Source organism: Xyrauchen texanus, chromosome 6, assembly GCF_025860055.1.
Source record: "Xyrauchen texanus isolate HMW12.3.18 chromosome 6, RBS_HiC_50CHRs, whole genome shotgun sequence".
Lineage (NCBI taxonomy): Eukaryota > Metazoa > Chordata > Actinopteri > Cypriniformes > Catostomidae > Xyrauchen > Xyrauchen texanus.
In genome coordinates this window covers 10,549,115-10,574,597 of record NC_068281.1, presented here as the reverse complement: position 1 = coordinate 10,574,597, position 25,483 = coordinate 10,549,115, and the positions used below count along the sequence as shown (strand labels likewise).

The 25,483-nt window shown below is 36.4% G+C and overlaps 1 protein-coding gene across 1 annotated transcript in view; it reads right to left on the bottom strand.

Annotated features, from left to right (window-relative positions):
• myo10 (myosin X) overlaps positions 1-25,483 on the bottom strand; it is an 87,882-nt gene that overhangs the window by 38,825 nt on the left and 23,574 nt on the right. The window contains exons 4-19 of the mRNA XM_052129042.1: positions 18,123-18,310; positions 16,486-16,623; positions 16,249-16,373; positions 15,152-15,165; positions 14,959-15,043; positions 14,144-14,247; positions 11,763-11,892; positions 7,769-7,887; positions 6,926-7,072; positions 6,721-6,821; positions 6,521-6,587; positions 6,351-6,443; positions 5,929-5,997; positions 1,742-1,824; positions 1,554-1,662; positions 399-479 (exon numbers count right to left, since the gene is read on the bottom strand). Of these exons, the coding sequence (XP_051985002.1) occupies positions 399-479; positions 1,554-1,662; positions 1,742-1,824; positions 5,929-5,997; positions 6,351-6,443; positions 6,521-6,587; positions 6,721-6,821; positions 6,926-7,072; positions 7,769-7,887; positions 11,763-11,892; positions 14,144-14,247; positions 14,959-15,043; positions 15,152-15,165; positions 16,249-16,373; positions 16,486-16,623; positions 18,123-18,310 (1,653 nt within the window). The remainder of the gene's footprint in view (positions 1-398; positions 480-1,553; positions 1,663-1,741; positions 1,825-5,928; positions 5,998-6,350; positions 6,444-6,520; positions 6,588-6,720; positions 6,822-6,925; positions 7,073-7,768; positions 7,888-11,762; positions 11,893-14,143; positions 14,248-14,958; positions 15,044-15,151; positions 15,166-16,248; positions 16,374-16,485; positions 16,624-18,122; positions 18,311-25,483) is intronic.

Genomic DNA, 25,483 nt, shown 5'->3' with positions numbered 1-25,483 from the left:
TACAAACAGGGAGAGATATATAAGAAAAAACAAAACTGCCGGCCTGTGTGAGGAGTTGAGTGAGAGGTGAACATTCGGAAGCTCCTGATGACAATAAATTAGTTTTTAACCGTAAATAAAAGAAACAAATGTGACAAGAGTGAGTGTGTACATTATGTGTCAGTTTTTTATATGTGTGAGTGTAGTTAGATTATAGTTTGGGGACAAAATAGTCTGTGGACCCTGATTCATAGATTTCACAGGCTTTTACTCAAATATTCTGAACTGAACCTCGAATTATATATATATTTGAAAAACTGACCAAATGAGGCATGAAATCCAACCATTTTAAGGCTTCTGTTTGGGCTCTGGCCAGGTAACTGACCTCTAATGTGTAGAAGTCTGTGTGTGACACATACCTTGTTGTGGTTGGGTTTAATGCAGCGTACAAAGAATGGATTGGAGGCACTTAGCGTGGACATCAGAGAGTGCAATGAATTCTGTGTAGGCAAAAATAAATAATTGTCCAATACAAATGCATTCCCTTTATACTTAGAATTAGAAATGATTTGTACTATAAGCGCTTAAAGGGATAGTTCACCCAAAAATGAAAATTCTCTTATCATTTACTCACCCTCATGCCATCTCAGATATATATATGAGGTTCTCTCTTCAGCATAACACAAAAGAAGATTCTGTAGGACCATACAATGCAAGCGAATGGTGATCAGACCTATGAGGCCAAAAAAATCACATAAAGGAAACATAAAAGTAATTCTCCATATGACTCCAGTGTTTAAATAAATTTTTTTCAGAAGCAATAAAGTAGGTGTAGGTGAGACAATATTTAAGGCCTTTTTTACTCTGAATCTCCACTTTAACGTTCACTTCCACATGTGACTTTCAGATGTATAAGTGAAAGTGGGGATTCAGATCTGCAATTCAGAAATTGGAATTTTGATCTTTTTCTCACCACGCCTATTATATCGCTTCTGAAGGTATGAATTTAACCACTGGGATCTTATGGATTACTTCTGTTTCCTTTATGAGATTTTTGGAGCTACAAAGGTCTGATCACCATTTACTTACATTGTATGGACCTACAGAGCTGAAATATTCTTCTAAAAACCTTTGTGTTCTGCTGAAGAAAGATCATACACATCTGAAATCTTTTTTGTGTGAACAATCCTTTTAACATACTAACTAACCATTGATGTTTATTAAAAATGCAAGATCAAAATACAATAATTTTTTTGGAAACTATGCATTGGTTTGTGCATTCTTTTAGTGGGATAACATGCAGATGTGGTATTCTTTCTAAATCAAGTTTTTAGATGAAATTTCAGACAAGAGGATCTAATCTAGACGGTAAGACAACCTGTTGTCCCTTTTTTCAATATACAAACATGTGCACTGAAAATATAGAGGTATAGAAAAATTATTTAAATTTTCATTGCCTTTCATTTGGAGATACATGTTAAATTACACAATTTGAACACTCATTTTGCCATTGTTTACCTGCACTGTTTATCTCTGATTCTGTGCAAAGCATTATGGTAGTTGTAGTTTCTTACCTTAAACTGAGAGCAAACTGTCGGTCTGCGATACTTTGAGCTGCACTTGACTGTGTCCTGCCCTGTCCAGGTGTTCATTCGCTCAAAGAGATCATATACAAAATCCAACCTAAGAGAACAGGAACGTGTAAACAAATGACCATACAGAGAACAGAACATGAAATCACCCACCTCACAGATGCACACACCTGCTCTCCCTGAGTAAGTTGAGAATGTCATCTCTGAAAGTATCTCTGTTCTTCTCCAAGATTCCTCTGACATCATACACAACCTGCAGACAAAAAACAGAATGTTAACCTGTTATATTACTGTCGTTCTCCATTGTTTACCCAAACACATTACACATCACTTAAAGAAATAGTTCACCCAAAAATGAAAATTCTTACTAACCCTAATGTTGTTCCAAACCCATATGACTTTCTATCTTATGCAGAGCACAAAAGCTTTTCAATACAATGGCAGTAGAAAGTACCTTATTTTAAAGTTTAAAAAAGGACCATAAAAATATGGGTATTCCATGGGTATGAGAGAAGACAAATGGGTTTGGGATGACATGAGGGTGAGAAAAGAAGACAGAATATGTATTTTCGGACTATCCTACTACAGGTAAATAGGCTTTACAATTTTCAATTTCCATATGAAATCACACACACACATTTTTTTTTCACAATATGTAAATTAGCCATTATATTATTAAAGAAAGCAAGAAAATTATTATTAGAAAATGTTTTGTTTATTTTATTGTGATCAGCAACCCAGTTGCTGCTAAATGTCAGACCATTTTGGCAAAAGCTTTAAAATATTGAATAAAACACTTTATGCAGGTGAATAAACATGCTTTAAAGGGGTCATGAAATGCAATTTTTTTATTTAATTATTTCCCTTGAGGTTCACTGATAATGTTATTCACATTTTTGCATCAAAACTTTCCCACCCTGTTTCTGGCCCTCTGACTCAAATGCTCGGTTTTGTGCTCAGCGGCTCCTTTAGGGGGCTTTCACATTGAGCATGTTTGCATCAGTCCGATTCTGAGTGTGACTGTTCCCTGTGGCCTCAGCAGCGTTGGTCTGGTTTCACACTCACTTGATTCTATCGAACACCGGTCCATTTGTGTTCATCTTACATCATCACAAACACGCATGGAGAACACAACACGACTCGTTTTGTTTTTATGTTATTTTGGTGCCATTATGCACAGCAGAGTGAACGGCAACTGCGTATATGTGCGCTTCATGGTGTAACACATCAGATGTCTAGGGGAATGCGTCATGCTGCTGCTCGCAAACAGCATTTTCAGGAATTAATTTGCATCTTTGTTTACACTGCACGCTTGCTCATGTTCATGTCCAAGGGGAAGTTATCGCCACTGTCATCTCCTTATATACCCTGTATTTATAACCTATAATAGTATTTATATATAGTATTTATAAGATAGATAGACAGACAGACAGACAGACAGACAGACAGTATTTATAGTGTTGATTGTACTTGTATGTCATTGTGGTGTCATTACTTTTTTGGGACTTTCAGGAATGAAAAGGAGTGCGCGCCCGAGACCGAGTTGCATTCACTTTCACTCAAATCACGCTACAGTTTTCACATTTTGTAAACAGCTATAGATTGCATGATAAATTCAAAAGACCACTTTGTGGTTGTCTGTCTTCATTAAACATGTTCGATAACAAGCTAAACTTCACAGTCCACATCTCAAAGACTGCAAGATCATGTAGATTTACACTCTAAAATATCAGGAAGATAAGACCCTTCCTCTCTGAACATGCCACACAACTGCTTGTTCAGTCACTTGTCATAACTAGACTGGACTACTGTAACTCTCTCATTGCAGGCCTTCCTGTATGTGCAGTTATACCTCTGCAAATGATCCGGAATGCAGAAGCACGTCTGGTCTTTAATGAACCAAAGAGAGTGCATGTTACACCACTCTTTGTCTCTCTCCACTGGCTGCCATTTGATGCACGTATTAAATTCAAGGTTCTGATGCTGGCATACAAAACATTCACTGGGTCTGCTCCAGCATACCTAAAATAATTTATGCAGAACTACACTCCCGCCAGAAGCCTGCAGTCGGCCAAGGAACGTCGCCTTGTTGTACCAACACAAAGTGGCACCAAAACACTTTCCCAGACTTTCAGTTTCACCATACCACGTTGGTGGAATGACCTTCCCAAATCCATCCGTGAAGCTGACTCTCTCTTTGTCCTCAAAAACCGGCTAAAAACACATATTTTCCATGAGCACTTAACCAGTCACAAAAAAAAAAAAAAAAAAAAAATATATATATATATATATATATATATATATATATATATATATATATATATATATATATATATATATATATATATATATATATATATATATTTCTTTTGCACTTAAATCTGTTTTGAATACTATTCTGATGCTAGTGAAACTTTCTAATATGGCACTTTTCATACCAATGTCTCCTTAAGATTTGCTTATGTTCTCCTCTTTTGTAAGTTGCTTTGGATAAAAGTGTCTGCCAAATGAATAAATGTAAATGTTCACTTATAACAATCACTTTGCTACACATGGTAAACTGGAGGCATGTTAACATATATAAATGCATCTATATTGTTTAAAATGTTGTCAAGCATCATCTTAATCTAGTAGCTTTTATCTGTATTAGCAATAGCAGCAACAGTGAGCAACTTATTTTCACATCTCCTTGATTAGCACTATGCTACCGGTTTGCAGTGTTGGGGGTAATGTGATAAAAGTAAAGTGTGTTATGTTACGTTTTGGCTTTTAAAGCCTTTGTCTAACTATCTTTAATTACATTTTAGATATCTATAATTGCATTTTGATGAGTCACAATTAAAATTTGACTAGTAAGAAAGAACATTAAAGATATCTGTTAATATGTTTTGCCTTGTCAAAACTGCATATAAGATATCTGCAATGACATCACAAATTTCTTCACTTGTCACGTCACACATCCACAAAGATGATTAGAGATATCTGTAATTCAGTTTTGACTAGTCAATATTATATTTTCAGATATCTAAATTGCCCTTATCCCTAGTCGATCTGCTGTGTTGTGATGTGCAATGCCTCTTCATTACACACTCCCCTGCACTAGCCCACTTGATGGCAGTGTGTAACAGCAACACAGAGAGAAGTACTGCTGTGTTGAAGTGATGAGACAAGGATCAGTGAAGTTTGTTTCTAATAATTACATGCCCACTGTAGACATGCAATGTGCAATTGACCTTTGAGCTAATGTAGAAGTACAATTTCTACAAGGGAAAAACTCTATTGTAGATATCTTAAATGTGAATTACTACTAGTCAAAAATGCATAACAGATATATGAAATAGGAGTTTTGTATAAATGGATAGCCAAATCTGAATATTAAATGATAAAAGAGCCTGTCATACAACGCTGCCAGTTAGCATCAGGAAGTGAGGAGGCGGAGTTCGTGAAGAGTCATTGGATGTCACAACACAGCAGATTGATAAGGATAAGTGCAATTTAGGTATCTGAAAATATAATTTTTACTAGTCAAAACTGAATTACATATATCTCTAATTATATTTGAGTATGTGTGACTTGTCAGATAAAAGTTTTAAATGCCAAAAAGGCTTGCGATATGAATACGATACAAACTGAAAGCCAGTGGGCTGGGCCAATGTTGTGATGACACATGTTGTGGGGCATGTACTGTAAATAAAACTGAGCAATGTCTCATGAAATTACAAACACACAGTTTTCAAAATGAGACGTTTCAAAAAGGTGGGAACTATAAATGCTCTTTTTAGACTGGGGAGGAAGTTGTTTGTTACTGTTTTTATAGTAATATTACCTCTAATATATCTAAATATCAAGGACAATTTTATTTTCTGTTTCAGGACCCATTTAAGATGCTGCATTCATTTTTCAGCAATATAATTTAATAAGCAAAATCAAAAATGATGGGTGTTTATTTATTATGCAACATATGAAATTGCATTTTCTTAATAAGCAAAATGTAATTTCATGGAAATGACTGTTAAAAGATGCGTACGGATGCTAATTTACTTGGTGTATAGTATAAAAGTATAAACAAAAGTATATAAAAAAGGTTATACATTTTGTTGGCTGTTATTTATATATTTTTCAAATGGTAGTTGCTAGAAAGAACTGCAGAAAGTTGAAGTAGATACATCTAACCAAAATCAGCCAATTGCAATTTATGCCAATCTAATAAAACAGATTACACACGCACACACGCACACACACACGCACACACACACACACACACACACACACACACACACACACACACACACACACACACACACACACACACACACACACACACACACACACACACACACGGGATGGTTTGCTGTACCTCTCCTGCATAGTGCTTGATTCCAAACTGATGAACTGCAACACGGGGTTTAATGTAGAACTGATTCCTCTACAGAGACAGAGAAAGAGATGAGATTAATGTTTGCAACACATTGATTATAATTCCAATATTTTCCAATAATAACCACCACACGTATTGATCAATGGTCAGTAGTTGATCAATATGTGTTTTTTCATGACTGATTCTTAAAACTTTAACTTTGCCCCACTCATGATTGAACCATTGGAACCATTTCATTTACATGTATTCATTAACAGACACTTATCAAAATTGACTTACTAATAAATCTAAAAGGTAACATAACAAAGGTTGTTTCTTTGCCTATAGATCATGCAAACCTGCTGCCATTCAGAGAAATGATAATGTATGTATGTATGCATGTTTGTGCGTGTAACACTTACAGAATGTTGGCTATGGAGTTTCTCCAGCAGTGTGTCATCAGTGCCTTTAGGAAAATGACTCTCCTCATTGATGAGAGCGAGCAAACCCAACTTCTGCAAAGACAACACACATGAAACTCAGATCTAGAGCAACAGAATCTAGACAGTATTGTGTTTGCATGTGTGTTTACCTTTTCTATGAGATCAAGGCATTCTCCATTGTCCATCCAGTTGACATCATCCCAGATCAGCCCTTCTCTGTGAACACAAACACACACACGCACAAAATTAAGATTCAAGAGATTAAGACGATGGCTTGTATATACTTCAATACCCGTGTATTAAAATCTGGGTCTGACTTGGAATGCGTGTGTGTTGAATGATCACTCACTTGTTGTACTCCAGCTGTTCCAGGGAGAAAATGTGCTTATTAAAATACTCCTGCAGCTTCTCATTTGCATAGTTAATGTTGAACTGCTCGAACCGGTTCACCTGAGAGAGGGAATGAATATAAGAGAGGAAAGGTGGATTATATGATTTTAGGAATATTCAATGAGCTAAAACCTTTGTGTGAATCTGGTCAGAATCAATCTCACCTCAAAGTTCTCAAACCCGAAGATGTCCAGGATGCCGATGGATCTAAAGTCTTCACTGCAAGTGATACGGCTGTTCAATTTACGAATGATCCACGTGAAGCATTGAGAGTAGAGGGCCATCGCCATGGAGTCGCGTGAGTCCACTGCCTATTTAACACATGTTAAATTTGTGTTCTGTTAGAGATTCTGTTTTAAACAGGTATTAGTTGTGATAGCTATAATGTACACAAATGCAATTCTTTTTTGTAATGTGATGTTTTAGAGTCTTTATCCAGAAGCTGTTTTGTATTGGGTTAAAGGTATAGTCCAACCAAAATAAATAAATAAATACAATATATATATATATATATATATATATATATATATATATATATATATATATAATTTATTCACCCTCATGATGTTCGCCATTCACTTTCATTGTATGGAAAAAAAAGATGCAATGAAAGTGAATGGTGACTAAGACTAGCATTCCTAACATCTCGTTCTCAAATTTCAAGTTTGAAATAACATTAAACCAAATAAACCATGGCAGAATTTTCATTTTTATTAAGTGACTGTAGTTACCCATGGAGTCCTCTAGAGGGAAGGAGAGCAAATTTAGGAAGTTCAGTCTACATTTATCTATGTCTTGAGACTATAGAAGTATTCTGGTGAAATCTACCTACTGTGTGTTTTTTTTTTTATATTCAAACTCGGTTGTGACTTGAGATTGGGTCTAGATTGGGTCTGTACTGGGCACCAGTTTGGAAATCAAACGCTATGCAGGAGAGGTACAGTACCACTGTTTTGTCTTTGACATCATTTCTTTGTGTAAGTGTTTAAGTGTATTAACTGTGTTACCTGCTCAACAGTAAGAGGTGTGCTGATCTCTTCTCCTCTGAGGATCATGGATCTGTGGGTCAAAACTTCAGCCAGCTGGGCACAATCCAACCCCAAGAGTTCTGCAGCTTTACTCAGAGCTATACAAACAAGGTTAAAAAGTAATGAATGCACAATAATCTACTCAATGTCAATCCATTTCAAACAGAAGAACTCGCTCAAAGAGACACATACATAAACAAATATACAAAAAGATAAAGAGAGAGAGAGAGAACTTGAATATTGATTATTTCGTATTATACCATGGGTCTGTTGAATGCTTGATTCTGATTGGTTGACAGACATTCTAAGGTGTGCAATTATTTTACAGTAAATGGCTATGAAGAAGTTCCAGGTCTTGACTGCATAACGGTTCCATATCAATTTGTCAGTTTATTTACGTTATTTCAAAGAGCCGTACAGGCTACCACAAAAAAATAACCAATTAAAACAAAGACACTGCTAAGAAAAGAATTACAGATAATGTCTATAATATCCTAAATGTATAATTGTTTTTGTTGAAAAGCACCCTTGCGCATCCTCGCTATCTTTTAATCTTACCCACACTCACAAGCACTGACACACATCCATATGCACACACACATTGAGACTCGCGCCATGACCAACAAACAGAGCCTTGATGTAAATGCACCCCAGCAGCTTGATCAATACAACAGTCTCTATTTTATCCACTTTACACCCTCGTGCTCCCCCTCTCCCTCTATTTCGCTGCCACTCACACTCTCACACACCGACACATACACATACACATGCGCACACACACACTTGCGAGCCGGCCACAACCTTAATGTCAATGTATCCCTGTGACTTAATAAAACAGTTGTGTAGCAATGGGAAAGCTATATACAAGAATGGCGACACTGAGAAATATACTAAAACTCACATTTTGGCAATTTGAAGTGATGTTACTGCTGACGAGAGCCGCACGTGATTTCTTTCAGTTTTTCTCTCGGTTACTCGCTCACACACAAACACTTCAAAGTGAAAGCTTCAAAGTGAAATTCAAGGACCTTCAAGGACTTCAAGCACGTTCTTATTTGTTTTCAAGGACTATGCTCGAGATGTCGTTAAAACAAACTCTTTATTTTTAATAAAAAGATTTTATTCATTCAATTTATTTATTTTTATAAAACACTTTTCCTGAATGAATTCCTGGTTCATTCATGATGAAATTAATGTGCAATTGAAGTGTGCTCCCTTAAAACGCTCTTCGCTTTCCAAAAAAAGTGAATAACTGGGTCCGTAAACAGTAGTCCAAAGTTACATGTTTTCTAAAGTCACACAACAGATTTATGTGAGGAACTGATTGCAATAGCTAATGAGTCATTCTCAAAAACAAAATTAATTTCCAATTTACAAGCATGATGGGCAGGGACGGATTACCGACCAGGCCAATGGGGCCAGTGCCCAGGGGGCCTTGACTACCAGGGGCCCTAGGCTTTAAAATTGCATGCTCTAGATTGGTGATCCCCCTTCTTGAAACCCCTTTAGGGCATGAACAACGAACACCCTAACCCCCACCCAGCTCAACAGCTTTTGGGCAGGAAAACGAAACCCCCCAAAAAACAGGGCCCCAGTGCCTTTTCAAGTCATAATCCGTCCCTGGTGATGGGAAATGACTTTCTTAGGACACAGTTTAATGTTTATTGGATAAAACAACTGTTTCGTTCTCTTCCAAAAAAGTTTCGATTTTTTTCTCTCTTATATCATGTTTTATGTGTATGAATTATATTTGAATATTCCCAACACTCTGACAGTTCGATCTCTTTATAGGATATGCGATTTGTATCATATTTCTGAAATATCTAAAATAAGTGTCTTTATTAAACAAAAAAATGGATGGAAAGAAATGTCTTATTGGCGAAATTAAGTAACAGGTAAATTGAATGTCTTTTTCATCATATTTATTTTCATTTTAAAGCAACAGAATTGAATTATATCCACTTTATTAGTAAGAGTGCAGTGTCTGATCCTATTAGTCTCGTAGGTGTCTGATCCACTACAAGATGTGAGAATTGTCCAACGTGTTTCACTCCTCCCCGACTGTAGCCGTCTACTCTCGTCCACTATCAAGGCAAGGCGTTTGGCATCTCAAATGAGCCTTTTGGTTCAAATAATGAACACTTCACTGCCAAGCGGACCAGAACCGGACCATATGACAAATCTACAGGTTTGATGTAATTTAAACCAGCTGCACCTCTAAACACACTCTGGTTCTATAAACAAAAATATGTGGATTATAAAGGCTTTTAATTCTTATAATGAACTGTTTTTTTTTTTGGCTGTCTGTTTGAAACTAACTTTTGCTAGTGTTATTTTCCAGTAAATTCACTTGCTCTGTCTAATAAAGGAGATGAAATAAAAGAAATATACACGGTGGCATTTTATTTATTTCACCATTTAACATGTACTGTATATTTTTATACAGTTTTTATTTTTTTGCTCATATTGTCAAATCAAACAAATATATAAACATGAAGCTTACATTTCTTCATAAAGTATAACATTTTAAAGCATTTAGTTTTGGTTTGCATCTTGAAAATGGGTAAAAGTAAGGCATCATTTTATTTAAAGGTGCTACATGTAAGATTGAAACAAGCGTTTGAAATGGGTACTGCAGTCCAAATTCAAAATATTGGAGAGTTGCCTGCCCCGCCCCAGACTTGAAGCTCATGCGGGTTGCCAGAAAGTTTTAAAGGATTTCTGGACTTTAAGATGTCTCCATCTTCCAAAAGCATCTCCAATATTTATCCTTGTTTTACTACGCCTATGTTCATGGTGGTTTCAGACAGATGGCGAGGCTTTTTGTGTCGGGTGGAATCTGTTATCTCTGATCCAGTTCGTTTGCTGGTTTTCATGGCTGTAGCACGCAGTGTTGTTTGCCTGCAAACTTGTTCAAATCTGGCTACCCGGCGGTGTCTAAATACTATTTGTGAGTGGGCAGTGGGCGGGATCACACAGGCCAAAACAGAAATTCTGGCCCGGAGTGGAATGGAAATTTCAAAGTAAAATATACTGGCTGTAGCATTGTTATCGGAGAAGCCAGTATTTCAACTTAGCATGTTTCCTAATTCTCTAATGACATATTATGGCCATTTTATTATTTAGTACAGTAAAAATATGACATATAGCACCTTTATGTAGCTCAGGTGGTAGAGTGGGTTGTCCACTAATCGCAGGGTTAGTGGTTCGATTCCTGGCCCACATGACTCCACATGCCGAAGAGTCCTTGGGTAAGACACCGAACCCCCATTTGCTTCCAATGGCAGGCTAGCGCCTAGCATGGCAGCTCTGCTGTCATTGGTGTGTGAGTGTGTGGGTGAATGAGACAGTGTAAAGCACATTGTAGGACAGCTAAGGTTAAAAAAGGTGCTATATAAGACCATTTACCATTAAAATATTTGGGATTAGGTACAGGTGATGGCCATTAGCGTCAGCCTTTGTGGGATGGCAGCATCTCTGAAGTGAAGTGTGTTTCCGAAAATAAATTAATACATTTAACTTGTTAAATGATTTAAGCAACATATTTAAAGAATTTCTATAATTCAATAACTTTTTAAGCACCTCTTGGTAAAATTTATATTTTCAAGGTTTTTCCAGGAGTTCAAGCACCTTGTACGATCCCTGTACTTAGATTACTCCAGTAAGTGCTTAAAAGCAACGTAAGCCTATGTTACAAGTTCTAAAGTGACGTTTTCAAACTGTCATCGAAGGCTTGGGCTGTAATTAGTTCCATTCACAAAGGTGTTTTAGAGATGAAACCAGAAAATGTACTGAAATAAAACCTCAAATGGTGCTTATGATTTATGATTATTAAATGGATTCATGTAAAAACAGGCAATATTAAGTAAAATAAGAAATAGATGAGTGAAAGAGAGATAAACAGATGAAGAGAAAACCTGAAAGAAAAACTAAGAAATCAAGCAACAAAGAAAGAGAGGAAGAGAGGGCTCACCTGTTTTGGAGCAGACCTGAGCTCCACCTGCTGTTAAAAACTCAATGTTCCCCATGTGCAGAATTCCAGACAGGAGCCTCAAAACCTCCTTGATGTTCTCTTCTCCAAACTGCATTGTCCTCAGAGCAATCTGACATGGAACACACAGTCAATAAGCATTTAAACACAGAATGAGAACAATGTAACCATTAATTATAAAACAGATAGTTCTAGCACTAAAATCTGATGAACTGAATTAAAATTCATTATAAAGATAGGGTCAATACATATAACTGTATGTACGCATGATGCTTGCTTGGCTATAAACAAACTACAGTTAAGCTAATGAACTGTATTTGATGGAGCCTTTATTTTTTTATGTTTTATGAGATGTACAGTACTTTATAATAGTCTTTATATGCTTTGTATATATTTGATTTATTTATGCTTTGTTATGCATATGCTATTTTGGTGTGTTACACTCTCTATTGAGTGTCACAGAACAGTGACGTGCACAGACCTTAGCAGGGACGGCCAGACGGATGAAAAAAGGGCACTGATATTTATATAAATATATATATATATATATATATATATATATATATATATATATATATATATATATATTTTTTTTTAATGAGTAGTAATTATATATACTTATTAACTATATATTACTTGATTTTTCTCCCCAATTTGGCACGCCCAATTCCCAAAGCACTCTAGGTGCTTGTGGTGGCGTAGTAACATGCCTAAATCCGGGTGACGGAGGATGAATCTCAGTTGTCTCTGGATCTGAGACCGTCAATCAGTGCATCTTATCGCGTGGCTTATTTAGCACGCTACTACAGAGACTAGCGCATGTGGAGGCTTCACGCTATTCTCTGCGGCATCCATGCACAACTCACCATGCTCCCAACCAAGAGCGAGAACCACATTATAGTGACCACGAGGAGGTTACCCCATGTGACTCTACCCTCCTTAGCAACAGGGCCAATTTGGTTGCTTAGGAGACCTGGCTGGAGTCACTCAGCGCATGACTCCAGGGGTTGTAGTCAGGGTCTTTACTTGCTGAGCTACCCAGGCCCATATTTGTGACTGTTTTGTTATATATTAACAGCAAAATATTGCTGATGATGCTTTGATAAGCAAGAAAACTGTACTTAAGTACAATTTAGAGGTACTTGTACTTTACTTGAGTATTACCATGGCACTTTCTTTTACTTTATACTTCCACTCCACTACATTTCAGAGGGAAATATTGTACTTTTTTCCAATGTTGACAATGTATAATAATAATGTCAAATATTCTTTGATAAAAATATTTGTTTAAGAAAGCAGCCATCTGAGTACCTTTTTATAGTCCTATCAGTGCGAAATCGGTGCACAATCCACATCGGTGTTCCGGGGCGAATTCCAAACTGCATTTTTTGCTTCCATGAAGGGCTGCTGCAGGAGTGAACTCCAATGAAAGCTCTTTCAAAATGAAAGTGTTAAAATGAATATTTTCTTGAAGGGCCCTTCCACAAGGCTGTTAGTGAAGGGTACATTCATACAGTAATGCCATGTTTCCTTCAGAGTACCCACTTCAAGGACTCTGCATTTCAGATTTTTTAACATGCGCTGTTAAAGGCACCTCCGCTTAATTTTCGTTACGGTCTGATTTACAAAGAAATCTCATAATTACAGATTATAGCTGTTGTTGTGAGATTATTATGAGATTTTTATTTTGCTTTAAACTATTTTAATTTAATTGTTAAAATTTCTCCCCGTTTTCTTTTAGAGTTGTGAACGAAAGGGGTAGGGGCTTGTGCCCCTGCTGACCCCGTTCTGTGCACGTCAGTCATAAAATGTGTTTGGAAGTACATGTTCTGTGGAACTTTTATAGAATACTTGGTGGATTTGTTTTATTTTAACAAAACAGAAATACTACGTGTTTAGAGGTATGATTTGCCCACTACAATATTATTTGATGGAATAACTGTTTATTATTGACACTTATCATCCATCCATCCATCCATCGTCAACCGCTTATCCTGTGTACAGGGTCGCGGGGGGCTGGAGCCTATCCCAGCTAACATTGGGCGAAAGGCGGGGGACACCCTGGACAGGTCGCCAGTCCATCGCAGGACACTTATCATATTGCCAGGATTTTATAAAAGAAACAAGCCATTTGAGTATATGCATTAGTGATTTTACCATGTTTAAGGGGTACTCTTCATGTCCTGCTTTGACCATGGTTAAGTAATTAACATACAACGCAGAGTGGTTTAATTATTTATTTAAATATTGAGAATGTACCTTCGTGCAGTTGGGTGTTTTTTTTATACAGTTTGTTAAGTTCAATGTGTTTGTGCTATACAACATTTACACAGCGATAAGTTGTCATGTTGTGACTACCATACCAGCACTTCCTGAAAAGTCTCAGTGTCATTAATGGCTTTGTCCTTCACACATCCTGACTGACACAGATAGTGAAAGTTCTCTGGTGGGGAGAGTGAGAACCCCTCTGTGAAGAGATGAGTTGGAGAATGAGAGATCTTAAACAAACCGAAACCGTATTAAAACAGTACTGATTCACTGTGAGCTTCTGACCTATCTGTTCAACTGACAGTGGCATCATGCATCAGCATGTTTTTGGTCTTAATGTGCATGATTAACCAGTCAAAGTTTCCTCTTTAACTTTAAAGAAAGTGAAAGTCGAACACAAAAACGAAAATGATAATACCAATAAATTTCAATGCAACGGTATAAGATTCCCTTCATCTTAGCCTTTTTGAAGGACAAAAAGTTTTTTAGGGACATTAAACAAATTTGTCCTCATATATCTTTATTTTTCAGATTTGAGCCCTCTTGATGTTGCAAAATGTATAAGGCACCTTTAAAGGAATATTGTGGGTTAAATACAACTCCAATTAGGATTCATGTAATTGAAAATAGAGTTTCACAATTCTGTTGTTAAACCTTCTGGCACGACCATCCCGTAGACTTAATAATGTTTATACAAACAAAGAAATGAAGCAAAAATAATTTTCAATGGCAATCAAGTGCATTGCACTGATGTTTTCAATAGATCAGTTTAAAGTTTTTAGGTATTTAACTTTAGGTAATATTCCTTTAAAGGGCAAGGAGTCTCCAATCTCAGACACAAGGGTCAAAAAGAGGCCTGAAATGGCAAACTGTGCTGTGGACAATAGAGAGGCAAACAGCAGACACTCACCCCTCTGTTCCGCACTGGTTCCAGCCAGCAGAGCGTAGAATATGTGATAATTTCTTTCACCAGGATTCTGACGCACAACTCGATTCTGACAGCAACACACATGCACAGAATAAAAGCTCAGTCTTTAAAGAATGAAGAAAGAAGGACAGTGACCCACATAAATGAATATGCAAAATGACATTTAAAATCTCACCTTTTCTAGTAGGTCTGAGTGTTGAAAATCACGAGTCAAGGCAAATAAGGTGAACTGACATCACTGCATTACAACATCTATACTTACATTATAAAAGCACTATAATGGCACATAAACATACACACACACATTGTGATCACTCTGGGTGAAAATTATTTGTGCTCTTTTCAAAGTCTGTTTATGCGGCACTGTCTTGTGAAGTTTCTTTAGAGGCCAATCTAGATAACATCATTAAATATGACTAACTTTTGTCTCCTTAGTGTCTAGTCACCTTGAATTACTGGATGTTTTGGAGAAAATAGTCTAAATACATTTTCTATACGTTTTAAACTGTTTTGTTCCAGTATCATTCTGCATAAAACAAAATGATAAAATAAATCAGGTTAATCTGCAATTTGTTTGGACAACAGTCGGGACAGCAGGCTGAACCAGGTGGATTTTGCTGATACCAGTAACTAAGGTGGTGAAAAAAGGGAGATAACTGATTAATAAGATTGTGTTTTTATTATTTTCTTACAATGACTGGCACGGACATAAAGGCTACAAGTGTCCAAAATGAAACAATTCCCAAAAGCAGTTTGTTGTTCAACTAAAATCGCAATAATAACCAGACAGAATTGAGATTTGGTGCATAATGTGGAACTTTTAATTACAAACAAGCTTGAAACACACCAGGGACTATTATTTTAAAATGAGGGAGACTTGGCCGTGTTACAAAGCTCTATATTAATTATTAACCAAATTATGCTTTTAATGGAAAATACTGTATATTCACTGGTTTGTATATATTTCACCAGATGAGGTTTAAAGAGGAATGACGCTTATTATTATTCATAATAATAAACCTAAATATATATATATATATATATATATATATATATATATATATATATATATATATATATATATATATATATATATATATTAATTTGTATTTTTGACAATAAATAATAGTTCAAAAAGCAAATATTGCCACAAATTAATCGATAAAACAGATATATTGGTATACCTCTAGTTATGTGCACAGCTGATGAAGAAATCTGCTAAGAACTGACAGCCCATACACACACACAAATGCACAAACATTTAGAGGATACAGTCCGTGATCTTTCCTCCCTGGATGTTTCCGTGCTGGCTGAAATGAAGCTGGATGAATTTCCCAAAGCGACTAGAATTGTTATTATGAATCGTTTTAGCATTTCCAAAAGCCTCCATTATTGGACTACAGAAAGAGAGAGAGACAGACAGACAGATAAATAAATAAAGACAGAAACATTAGCGTGTGAATACTGCTTGTACACTGATATTGTGCATCATGTAGTATGTGCGTATACCTGCTCTCCAGAATTGCCTCTTCTACATGAGATGATGCGGCCTTTCTTGTTGAGAGCTCCACACTTTGCTGACTCATTGCAGACAGAAAGCGCAGAATCATCTTTGTGCTCTCTGTTTTACCTGCTCCACTCTCCCCACTAAAACACAGTGTGCATACACAGACAAAGAAAAACATCAGTGCTGAAGGAGCAGAAAGAATTGTACTGAACTGATGTGGTCAGCAGAGGGCAGCTACATTCAGGTTTACTTTAAAGATTCAAGAAGCTTTACCTTGGTATGGTGAAAAGGGTTTACATGGCTAAAGATTGAATAAGTATGAGATGCATAAACAGTGGAGTCAAAAAGTCTGATACAACCAGAGAAAATGTTTTCTAAATTACAAATTATATTAAAGTTGAACAGACAAATGTACATGAATTTCAGACTGTCTTTGTATTTGGTTTGTCCCTCTTTTGATTAAATGATCAAATCAAAACATGATGATCCATCTAATCCCAACATGATTTGATAATGTTCCAAAGAGCTGCTTGTGTGCTTGTCATGGTCATTGTCAGACATTAGGGTAGAATGCTAAATATTGTGTATTCATTTTATGTCATAATATAAAACTTTATTTGCAGGTTAAATAGGATTTTGAATTAATACATACAGTACACTATAATATGCACAAAATGTATTCTTATTGCAAATTTATGCTATGTACATTCATGTTAATAGCAATTTGTGTCCCATTGGTTGCCCTTTTCATAAAGCAAGACTTATTTGCACTTACTGCAGTTTCACCTAGCATGTCTGGTAGTTTGTAGGAATTACATTTTCATTGGAATTCTTTGTTGTGGTTTTCAAAATAGCTAAAGAATATGTTCCTGAATTGTGTGTAGTTTTGCTGAGTTTAAGAAGTGTCTACTCCATTTATTTTGCTGTCTTTTTTTGGTAGCTCTTTCTCTCTATGCCTGCATTTTTGCTGAGTCTGTGCATGATGAGGGATTTTCTTAGTCTAGGGCTGGTTACAGTGGTCAGGTATGCTGCCAATTTGTATTCTCTATGTAGGCTTTTAGGCTTTCACTAAAGCTGATGAGAGATCTGCAGCACAATCTGTGCAGTGTGGAGAATAATCACAGCAGTCTGTAACCCTTGACCTCTGCATGCTTGTGTAATGAGTGCTGCCTTGAGTTTGACCTCACACCTTAGCAAGAGGTTAGAGGTAAGAATTATGGTTTAGGATTTTAGGGATCAGACTGCCTGACAATCAAATAAAAATAAAAAAACATAAGTGGTTATACATACTTCAGAGTTAAAGGTGAAGTGTGTAATTTTTAAATGCAGAGACAATTGTGAATCCCTTGAAAAGTGTAAACTGCCTCTGTGGTGACATCAAAACATTGCTCTATTTGTTTCAGCATCCTGATGCAGCAACATTGATTCAACCAATGGCGTGAGTTTGGGGCAGGACTACCTGTTTGCTCAACCAATGGCAGACTGGGGAAGTGTTTGGGGAAACCTGGGGAAGTGTTTGGTAAACCTGTTCTGAATCATTTCCTATGCTAGTGGCACAGAAATGACATCATTCAGCTTTAAAAACACAGTGCTGTGTAATGTACAGTATATGAATGTGTATGGTCATACAATAACATACCTAATGAGCACACACTGGTTGCTTGAGCGCTTCCACAGTGATCTGTAGCACTCGTTAGCTATGGCGTAGATGTGAGGTGGAATCTCGCCCAGGTGATGTCGACTGTATCGTTCCACTGTTGTGATATCATACAGCTCAGACAGACACTGATATGGGTTTACTGCTGCTAAAATAGAGCCGATATATGTCTGAAAACAGAGTGAGAGACAAAGAAATAGGGTATGATTGATATGTTTAGTCTATAACCACAAATTCGAAATGTTCTGTGCGTATGTATATGTGCAAGTGCACGCCACATGTATTTATGTGTTCTGAGTCTACTGACCTACTCCACTGAACACTGATGCAAATAGATTTGATTGGCTGTTGAGATGTTTAGATTTGAATACCAAATAAGTGCAAATTGTTGTCTAAACGGTAAAACATTCAGGTGACTTCAGGGCTCTTGACACACAGGGTCACATGTCAAGTGTGCTTGTAATGTTTGTGTAGGATTGTGTGTGTACATGCTGAGTTTGCAATTCACATTATTAAAAGGAGAATTTCTGTATTTTGTATTATAAAATGTTGATTTGATCATAAATAAAAGTATGATGGAGGATCAAACGTTCTGATTTATACAGATATAAAGGCAGGAACAAACATGTTGCATGTCTGTGTCTGTAAAAGTGTGCACAAGTTGCAGAAATGTAACAATTTAAACTAGTTCTAAAGGAACTTTAAAGGAAAAAACAGCAAAAATAAAGATTATAGTGAAGCCCTTACAATGGAAGTGAATGGGGCAAATTTGGAGGGTTTAAAGGCAAACATTTTAAGATTATAATTTTATAAAAGCACTTACATCAAATCTTCTATTATCTGTTGTTATTGCAGTTACATTTTTACAGTAATTTTAGGGTTTGTTGACATTACATCATTATGGCAAAGAAGTTGTAAAATTGGCTATAACTTAACACATAAAGGTTAGTCAGTCATTTTATCACATTAAAATCATGTTACTCATGCATATTGTTTATGTTTTGAAAAAGTGAGTATTTTAACGCTCCAAAATTCACAAAATCCCCAAATCACTTCTGTTGCAAGTGCCTCACTGTAACCAAGATTTTTTTTTTTTAAAGAAAGGGACGTCTACCGTAAATACATTTTTGTGGTAGTCAATATTATGCCACAAATACTGTTGATTGAGCCTAACTTGTATTGAGCCCAGAATATTCCTTTAAACGCAAAGGTCCCCAAAATATTTAATTATGTTATCATTTACTCAGCAGAATGACAGCCTCAGTGACTGAGATGTTGTTCTGCCAAACATTCCCCCGTGTTCCACAGAAGAAAGATAATTATATGGGTTAAGAACAACAAGAGGGTGAGTAAATGAAGAATTTCCATTTTTGAGTGAACTATGCCTTTAAGGTTGAAGCACACTTTCACACTCTTTAAACACGCATCATTATCTCAGTAAAATATATATTTTTTACAATTAAGCAAATTATTTCTCTGTGATTGATGAGAAATATACAGTATGTTTTTGATTGTTTACGGTTGCTCTTTTGCTGACATGAATCACAGTACTGGCTGCAGTGACGGTCAAACTAAAATCACATATCTCCCACCAAATTTCAGGTATAATAACTGTAATCAAATGAACTCTTAGCATTTTCTCGTTTATGAGGTTTGTTCAGTCAAATTTAAAACACACTCAACACAGCAGGTTTTATAGTAATATAAACGTCTCTGCTGTAGTTCAGCCGGAGGCAGAACTGAGACAGAAACAGAGGTGAGTAGAGTAAGGTTTAAAGCAACATTAAACTGTCAGTATGTGGTCCTCAGCCGAGGAAAGCCATCTCATTGAGACACAGGTGTTATCAATTTGTTCTGAATGGACTGGTGGAATTCACTCCTTTTTTTCTATTACAGTCAGTGAGATTCTCCCATGAGAACTTTGGCCATAATAAAAATAATGTGTACTGTTGTTATGAGTCTAAACGTGCAGGAGACATCTCAGGAATTGTCTTAGGCTATTTTTGGAATGGAATACAAGCACGCATCTTACTGAATACTACTGTACAGCCGTGGCCAAAAGTATTGGCAGTGACATAAATTTTGTGTTTAGCAAATGTTTCTGCTTCAGTTGTTGTAGTGTTGATTCACATTGTTTATAGATTATTGTGCAGAGTGATCAGATGCATTTTAAATAATTGCAAAAAGCTTAATTGGCCAAAAAAATTTACTTTATCACAAAAAAACCAAATTTCACAGTTTTTTGGTCCTGGCACAAAATGACCAGCCAACATCATTTCACTAATCATATCAGTAGCACCTGGGAAAGTGTAAACGAGTACTAGTCAGGTGAAATCACTCTATCATTCTGATTGGTTTATATGTGCAGACTATATAAAAGGAGGGAAGCAGTGCTTCCAATCATTGTGTTCTTGTTAGCAATGGTTACCTCTAAAGAAAGACGTGCAGCCATCGTCGCTTTGCATCAAAATGGCCTCAAATGCATTGAAATGGCTGCCAATAATATTGCACCTGAAAGAACCATTTACCGGATCATCAAGAACTTCAAGGAGAGAGGTTCAACTGGAGTTAAGAAGGCTTCAGGACGTCCCAGAGTGTCCAGCAAGCGCCAGGAAGTACAAGGATTGGACAGCAGAAGACTAGTGCAAAGATATTTTCTCTGATGAACCCCCCTTCCGACTGTTTAGAACATCTGGAAAATCGATAGTCCGGAGAAGAAATGGTGAACACCTGTGTCATGCCAACAGTGAAGCATCCTGAGACCATCCATGTATGGGGTTGCTTTTCATCCAAGGGAATGGGTTGACTACAATTTTGCCCAAAATCACAGCCATGAATAAAGAATGGTATCAAATCATCCTGCAAGAGCAACTTCTCTCAACGATCCAGGAGCAATTCGGTGATGATCCGTGCATTTTCCAGCATGATGGAGCACCGTGTCACAAGGCAAGAGTGATAATGAAGTGGCTCGGAGGTCATTACATTGAAATTTTGGATCTGTGGCTAGGCAACTCCCCGGATCTTAATCCCATAGAGAACCTGTTGTTTAACACTGTGGTCAATCCTCAAAAGGCGAGTGGACAAACAGAAGCCCAAGAATGGATCGCCATCGGTCAGGATTTGGCCCAGAAGCTGATATCCAGCATGCCAGAGGGAATTTCAGAGGTTATGAAGAACAAGGGTCAACACTGCAAATATTGACTCTGCATAAATTTAGTGTTTTGCCAATAAAAGCCTTTAAAACTTGAAAAACGCTTATCATTGTTTTCCAGTATACCATAGAAACATGTGAAATAATTATTTACAAATACTGAAACAGCAAATTTGCAAAACACAAAATTTATGTCACTGCCATTATATTTGCCTCGGCTGTATGCATTAAATACTGCATACTCCTTACTATGTAGTAGAAAGCATTGTTTAACTGTATGCAGTATGCAAAGAAAAACATGTTAAACTGTTTTATTCTACATTGTTCTCACATGATGTCACTATGTTGCTTGTTTAATATAGTGAATAGAGTAAAAGTCCATTTCAAGGCAAGTCAGTTCATTCAGTGGCTTTGGAACGTTCCCAGGCAGGTTGAGCAAGCGGCATAAAAGTACAGCTCTTATCTACTTGAACAGGGAAAGACCCAAATCTTAAAAACGGTTGGTCAAGATAACGATCAAAGAATATATTTCAAATCAGCAGTGAAATCTGACAAGAATGCCATCATAAATTGTGCTTCTTGAGCTAAGATCATGCTAAATTACGCTATTTTTCAGAATGGTTCAGCTAATGCATGTTCGCCAGTTGAATGACGGGCGATGTTTGTATCTAAAAGGTGGTTTTTGCCTTTTACCTCTTTTTCCTGTAAGGCAGGAATTCCTTTCCTGCATCCGTGGGCCATTGATTTTAATACCAGTGGGCTAAAAAGTCCTTGGTGGTGTTCAGTGATCAATTAGGAAATCAATTTAGTTATTTAGCATTTTAAATCTAAATTTGTGTAAAAATTGTGTAAAAACCTTGTCAGTAAGAGTCAAAAAGGATATGTTAAAATCCCTGTAGATATTGGACAGGCAAAGTTATGTCGAGCACATCGCATTGTGCACCGACGCACAGACACACCGACATATCAGCCAAACATCAGTATCCGACAACAAAAGCAATTATCTATGCTATTGTAACTTGGCTGATTGTTTAAAAACAGCTGATGATCAGAGCAAATTATTTCCTGTCAAAAAGGGACGGAATACAACAGACAATTAGCCCACAACTCATGCTGTGTATGAAAGAAGATGTCTCTTGTGTAGAATTACTTTGAATTGAGTGACAATGACAGCAGAGTTGCACTTTGTAAGCTCTCCATTGCTAAAATGTAATAAGGTGGAAGTACTGTTAAAACCTTTAACACAACTAATTTGATTACTCACAGAATAGCTTCACGCCGCAGGGAATATGAGTTTGCTGCAGAATTCAGAAATCTTACCAATTTAATGATTCTAAAACAAAAAAAAATCAAAGGCTGATGTTGGTATCGGCAGATGTTGTTGTAAATATAATATTTTTTTAAATGTAATAAATATATTGGCACACAAAATTTGTATTGGTGCATCCCAGCTTGCTTTTATTTTTGGAAATACAATCAAATAAGAAGTAAAGAAAAAGCTGTTAAAAAATCAGTTGATATCGTTTCCAGTTCATTTGTCACACCGGATTTGGATTGTTATGTCAAGCACATTTGAGTAATTGTAGCAGATCATCTGGGTATTCCATGCAAACTGAGTGCGCAAACATGCACACAATAGCTTATTGACAACCCAAGAAAACTGCATTTACATAAGATTGAATTGGATTATTCTCTGATTTTGATGTCAACACTTGCGCACACAGGATAAGTCGGTAAGAACACTGGTAGAGGTATTTACACAAAGTTTGGAATAATGTACAGATTTTGCTCTTATGGAAAGAAATTGGTACTTTTATTCATCAAAGTGGCATTCAACTGATCACAATGTATAGTCAGGACATTACAAATTTGAAAAATTACTATTGCAATTTGAGAAAATTGTTCAGAACTTCTTAAACTACTTTAAAGAGTTCTCATCAAAAAATCCTCCATGTGCAGCAATGACAGCTTTGCAGATCCTTGGCATTCTAGCAGTCAGTTTGTCCAGTAACGTATTCTAAATACTTTAGATTACTTCTTCAGCACTGGTAGATTTTTTCACTTGTTTTGACTATAAAAACTCTGCCAGTAGAGTAAGACAAAATACATGCAGTGTTGTTTATAAAACAAGATAAATCAAATTGATCTATAATCAATAATTGATGTAAACTGGCTAGAAATAGCATTTTAGCTTAGCGTAAACTGACAATTTACACGAGGTTTATTTCTATTTCTTCTGCTCCAAACTTATTTCAAACGTACTTCTCTGTCTGCTCATATGATTGTAACACATCATAAGAAAGTGTTTCACCGCTGTTCAAATGCACTTTGGATCGCATCATTTATATGTTTAAATGTTTATATCTGAAAGCACTAAATATTAAATGAAACAAATGACAATAAAATGCAAAGTAATCTCTTCAGTAATTAAAATACATTTTGAATGTAATTTTATTCTAAATACCAATGATTTAAATTGTAACTGTAGTGGAATACCTATACTTACATTTTGTATTTTATATACGTATTCCCATTACTTGTATTTCGATACTCCCCAACCCTGCGTGCATGTATATGCATTCTATGTGCATTTATAACCTTACCCTAATAAAGGAAAACTGTTTTGAGCCATTTCCATGACCACACTTATCAAACATAATCGCTGTAGGATCATGCATAGAAAAGCTTGCACTGAAACTCCACATACTGTACTGCACACACAATACATACTGCATTCTACATTCTTACAAAAATATTAAGTATTATGCTATATTCCAAACATAGCTGTCGACTTTCAATATGTGGAAGGTTTGGACAAGCAATATCTGACATCCTGCCCCAAAGACAGTCAGATGCCCCTGAGAATATAAGCACTACTTCAGAAATGCAGTGCCCACCTCATAACCTCCACTGGGTGTGTCTGCAAATGTATTTTAAAATATGCAACCGCAGACTGAAGGGTTTAATTGGGATGCACATCACCTCTCTCTCCATGACAATATCACTCTTTTTTTGTTGGGCTCTGTCCGGTGGTATTATTAATCTGATTAGATAAGTTCTTAATGCAGACTGTAGTCACAACAAGTTGTACAGTAAAATATGCACTTTTAAAGAGTGTGTGTGAATTATATGCCGTTGTTATACATGTTCCACATGCACAGACAGAACCAGATATGAGATTGCAGCTTAGAGACAGCTGAAAGTAACAGCTATGAATAGTAATGCATTATAAACACACACTCATTATACACACAAACACACACCCTCTCATTGTTAAACGGAGTGTGTAGGGTGAGAGTTGAAATATGATCGGACCCAACTGAAGCAGAACAATTTCCTGTAACACACACACATTACATAGAGAGAGAGAAATATCACCAGCCCCCTTGTGTGTGTATGTGTCTCTGTTTGATGTGGGAAGCTACCCTACCATTTTCTGTCCAAATGTAAGGGGGGAAAAAATGTCCACAGCTGTTTATAATCAGAGAGAGAGAGAGAGCAAGAGAGAGAGAGCAAAAGAGAGAGAGAGAGAGAGAGAGAGATCTTTGTGTTTTAAATACTGTGGAATTTGATCTCAGTGAGACACATTCCACAAGAAACACAATCACATGCTGAACTAAACTCATATTTTCATCATGACTCCTGTGTTTTTTTATGTTAGTGTTTATTTGTGTTGAGTTAGTCTAATCACTTTAACCTCAGTAATAAGTAAATCAATGCCTTTGATCTGTGATTCTGACTGGCTCCATATTAATTCAGAAGCATTTACACACATGAAATATATAAATTTTTTCGAATAAAATTCTGTTTTCTGAAAAAATAGGCAGACATTTCACAGACCACCAAAAACAGACCACATACACCACACACAAGTAGCATAATCAGTTCTGATTGCTCCCATATGTTCAGCAATTAGCCAATGAATTCAGCAGACCTGTGACAGCTGCCATGATTAGCCAAGCAAATCATTAGGTCTATCGAATGTGGAAGGGGTGCAGATTCCACCGAAATTCTGAGATTGTGAAATTCTGTGATTTTATATTTCAGCATTTACAGTTAAGTTGTGAAAATTCTCTAGAACAGAATGTAATTTTAAGACTTTTTCCTTTTTTTCAAACAAGTCATCTCCCATCGTTCTCATCTTCCATCATTAAGACAAACGAGTATTCCCACCATAAACTTATGCCACAGT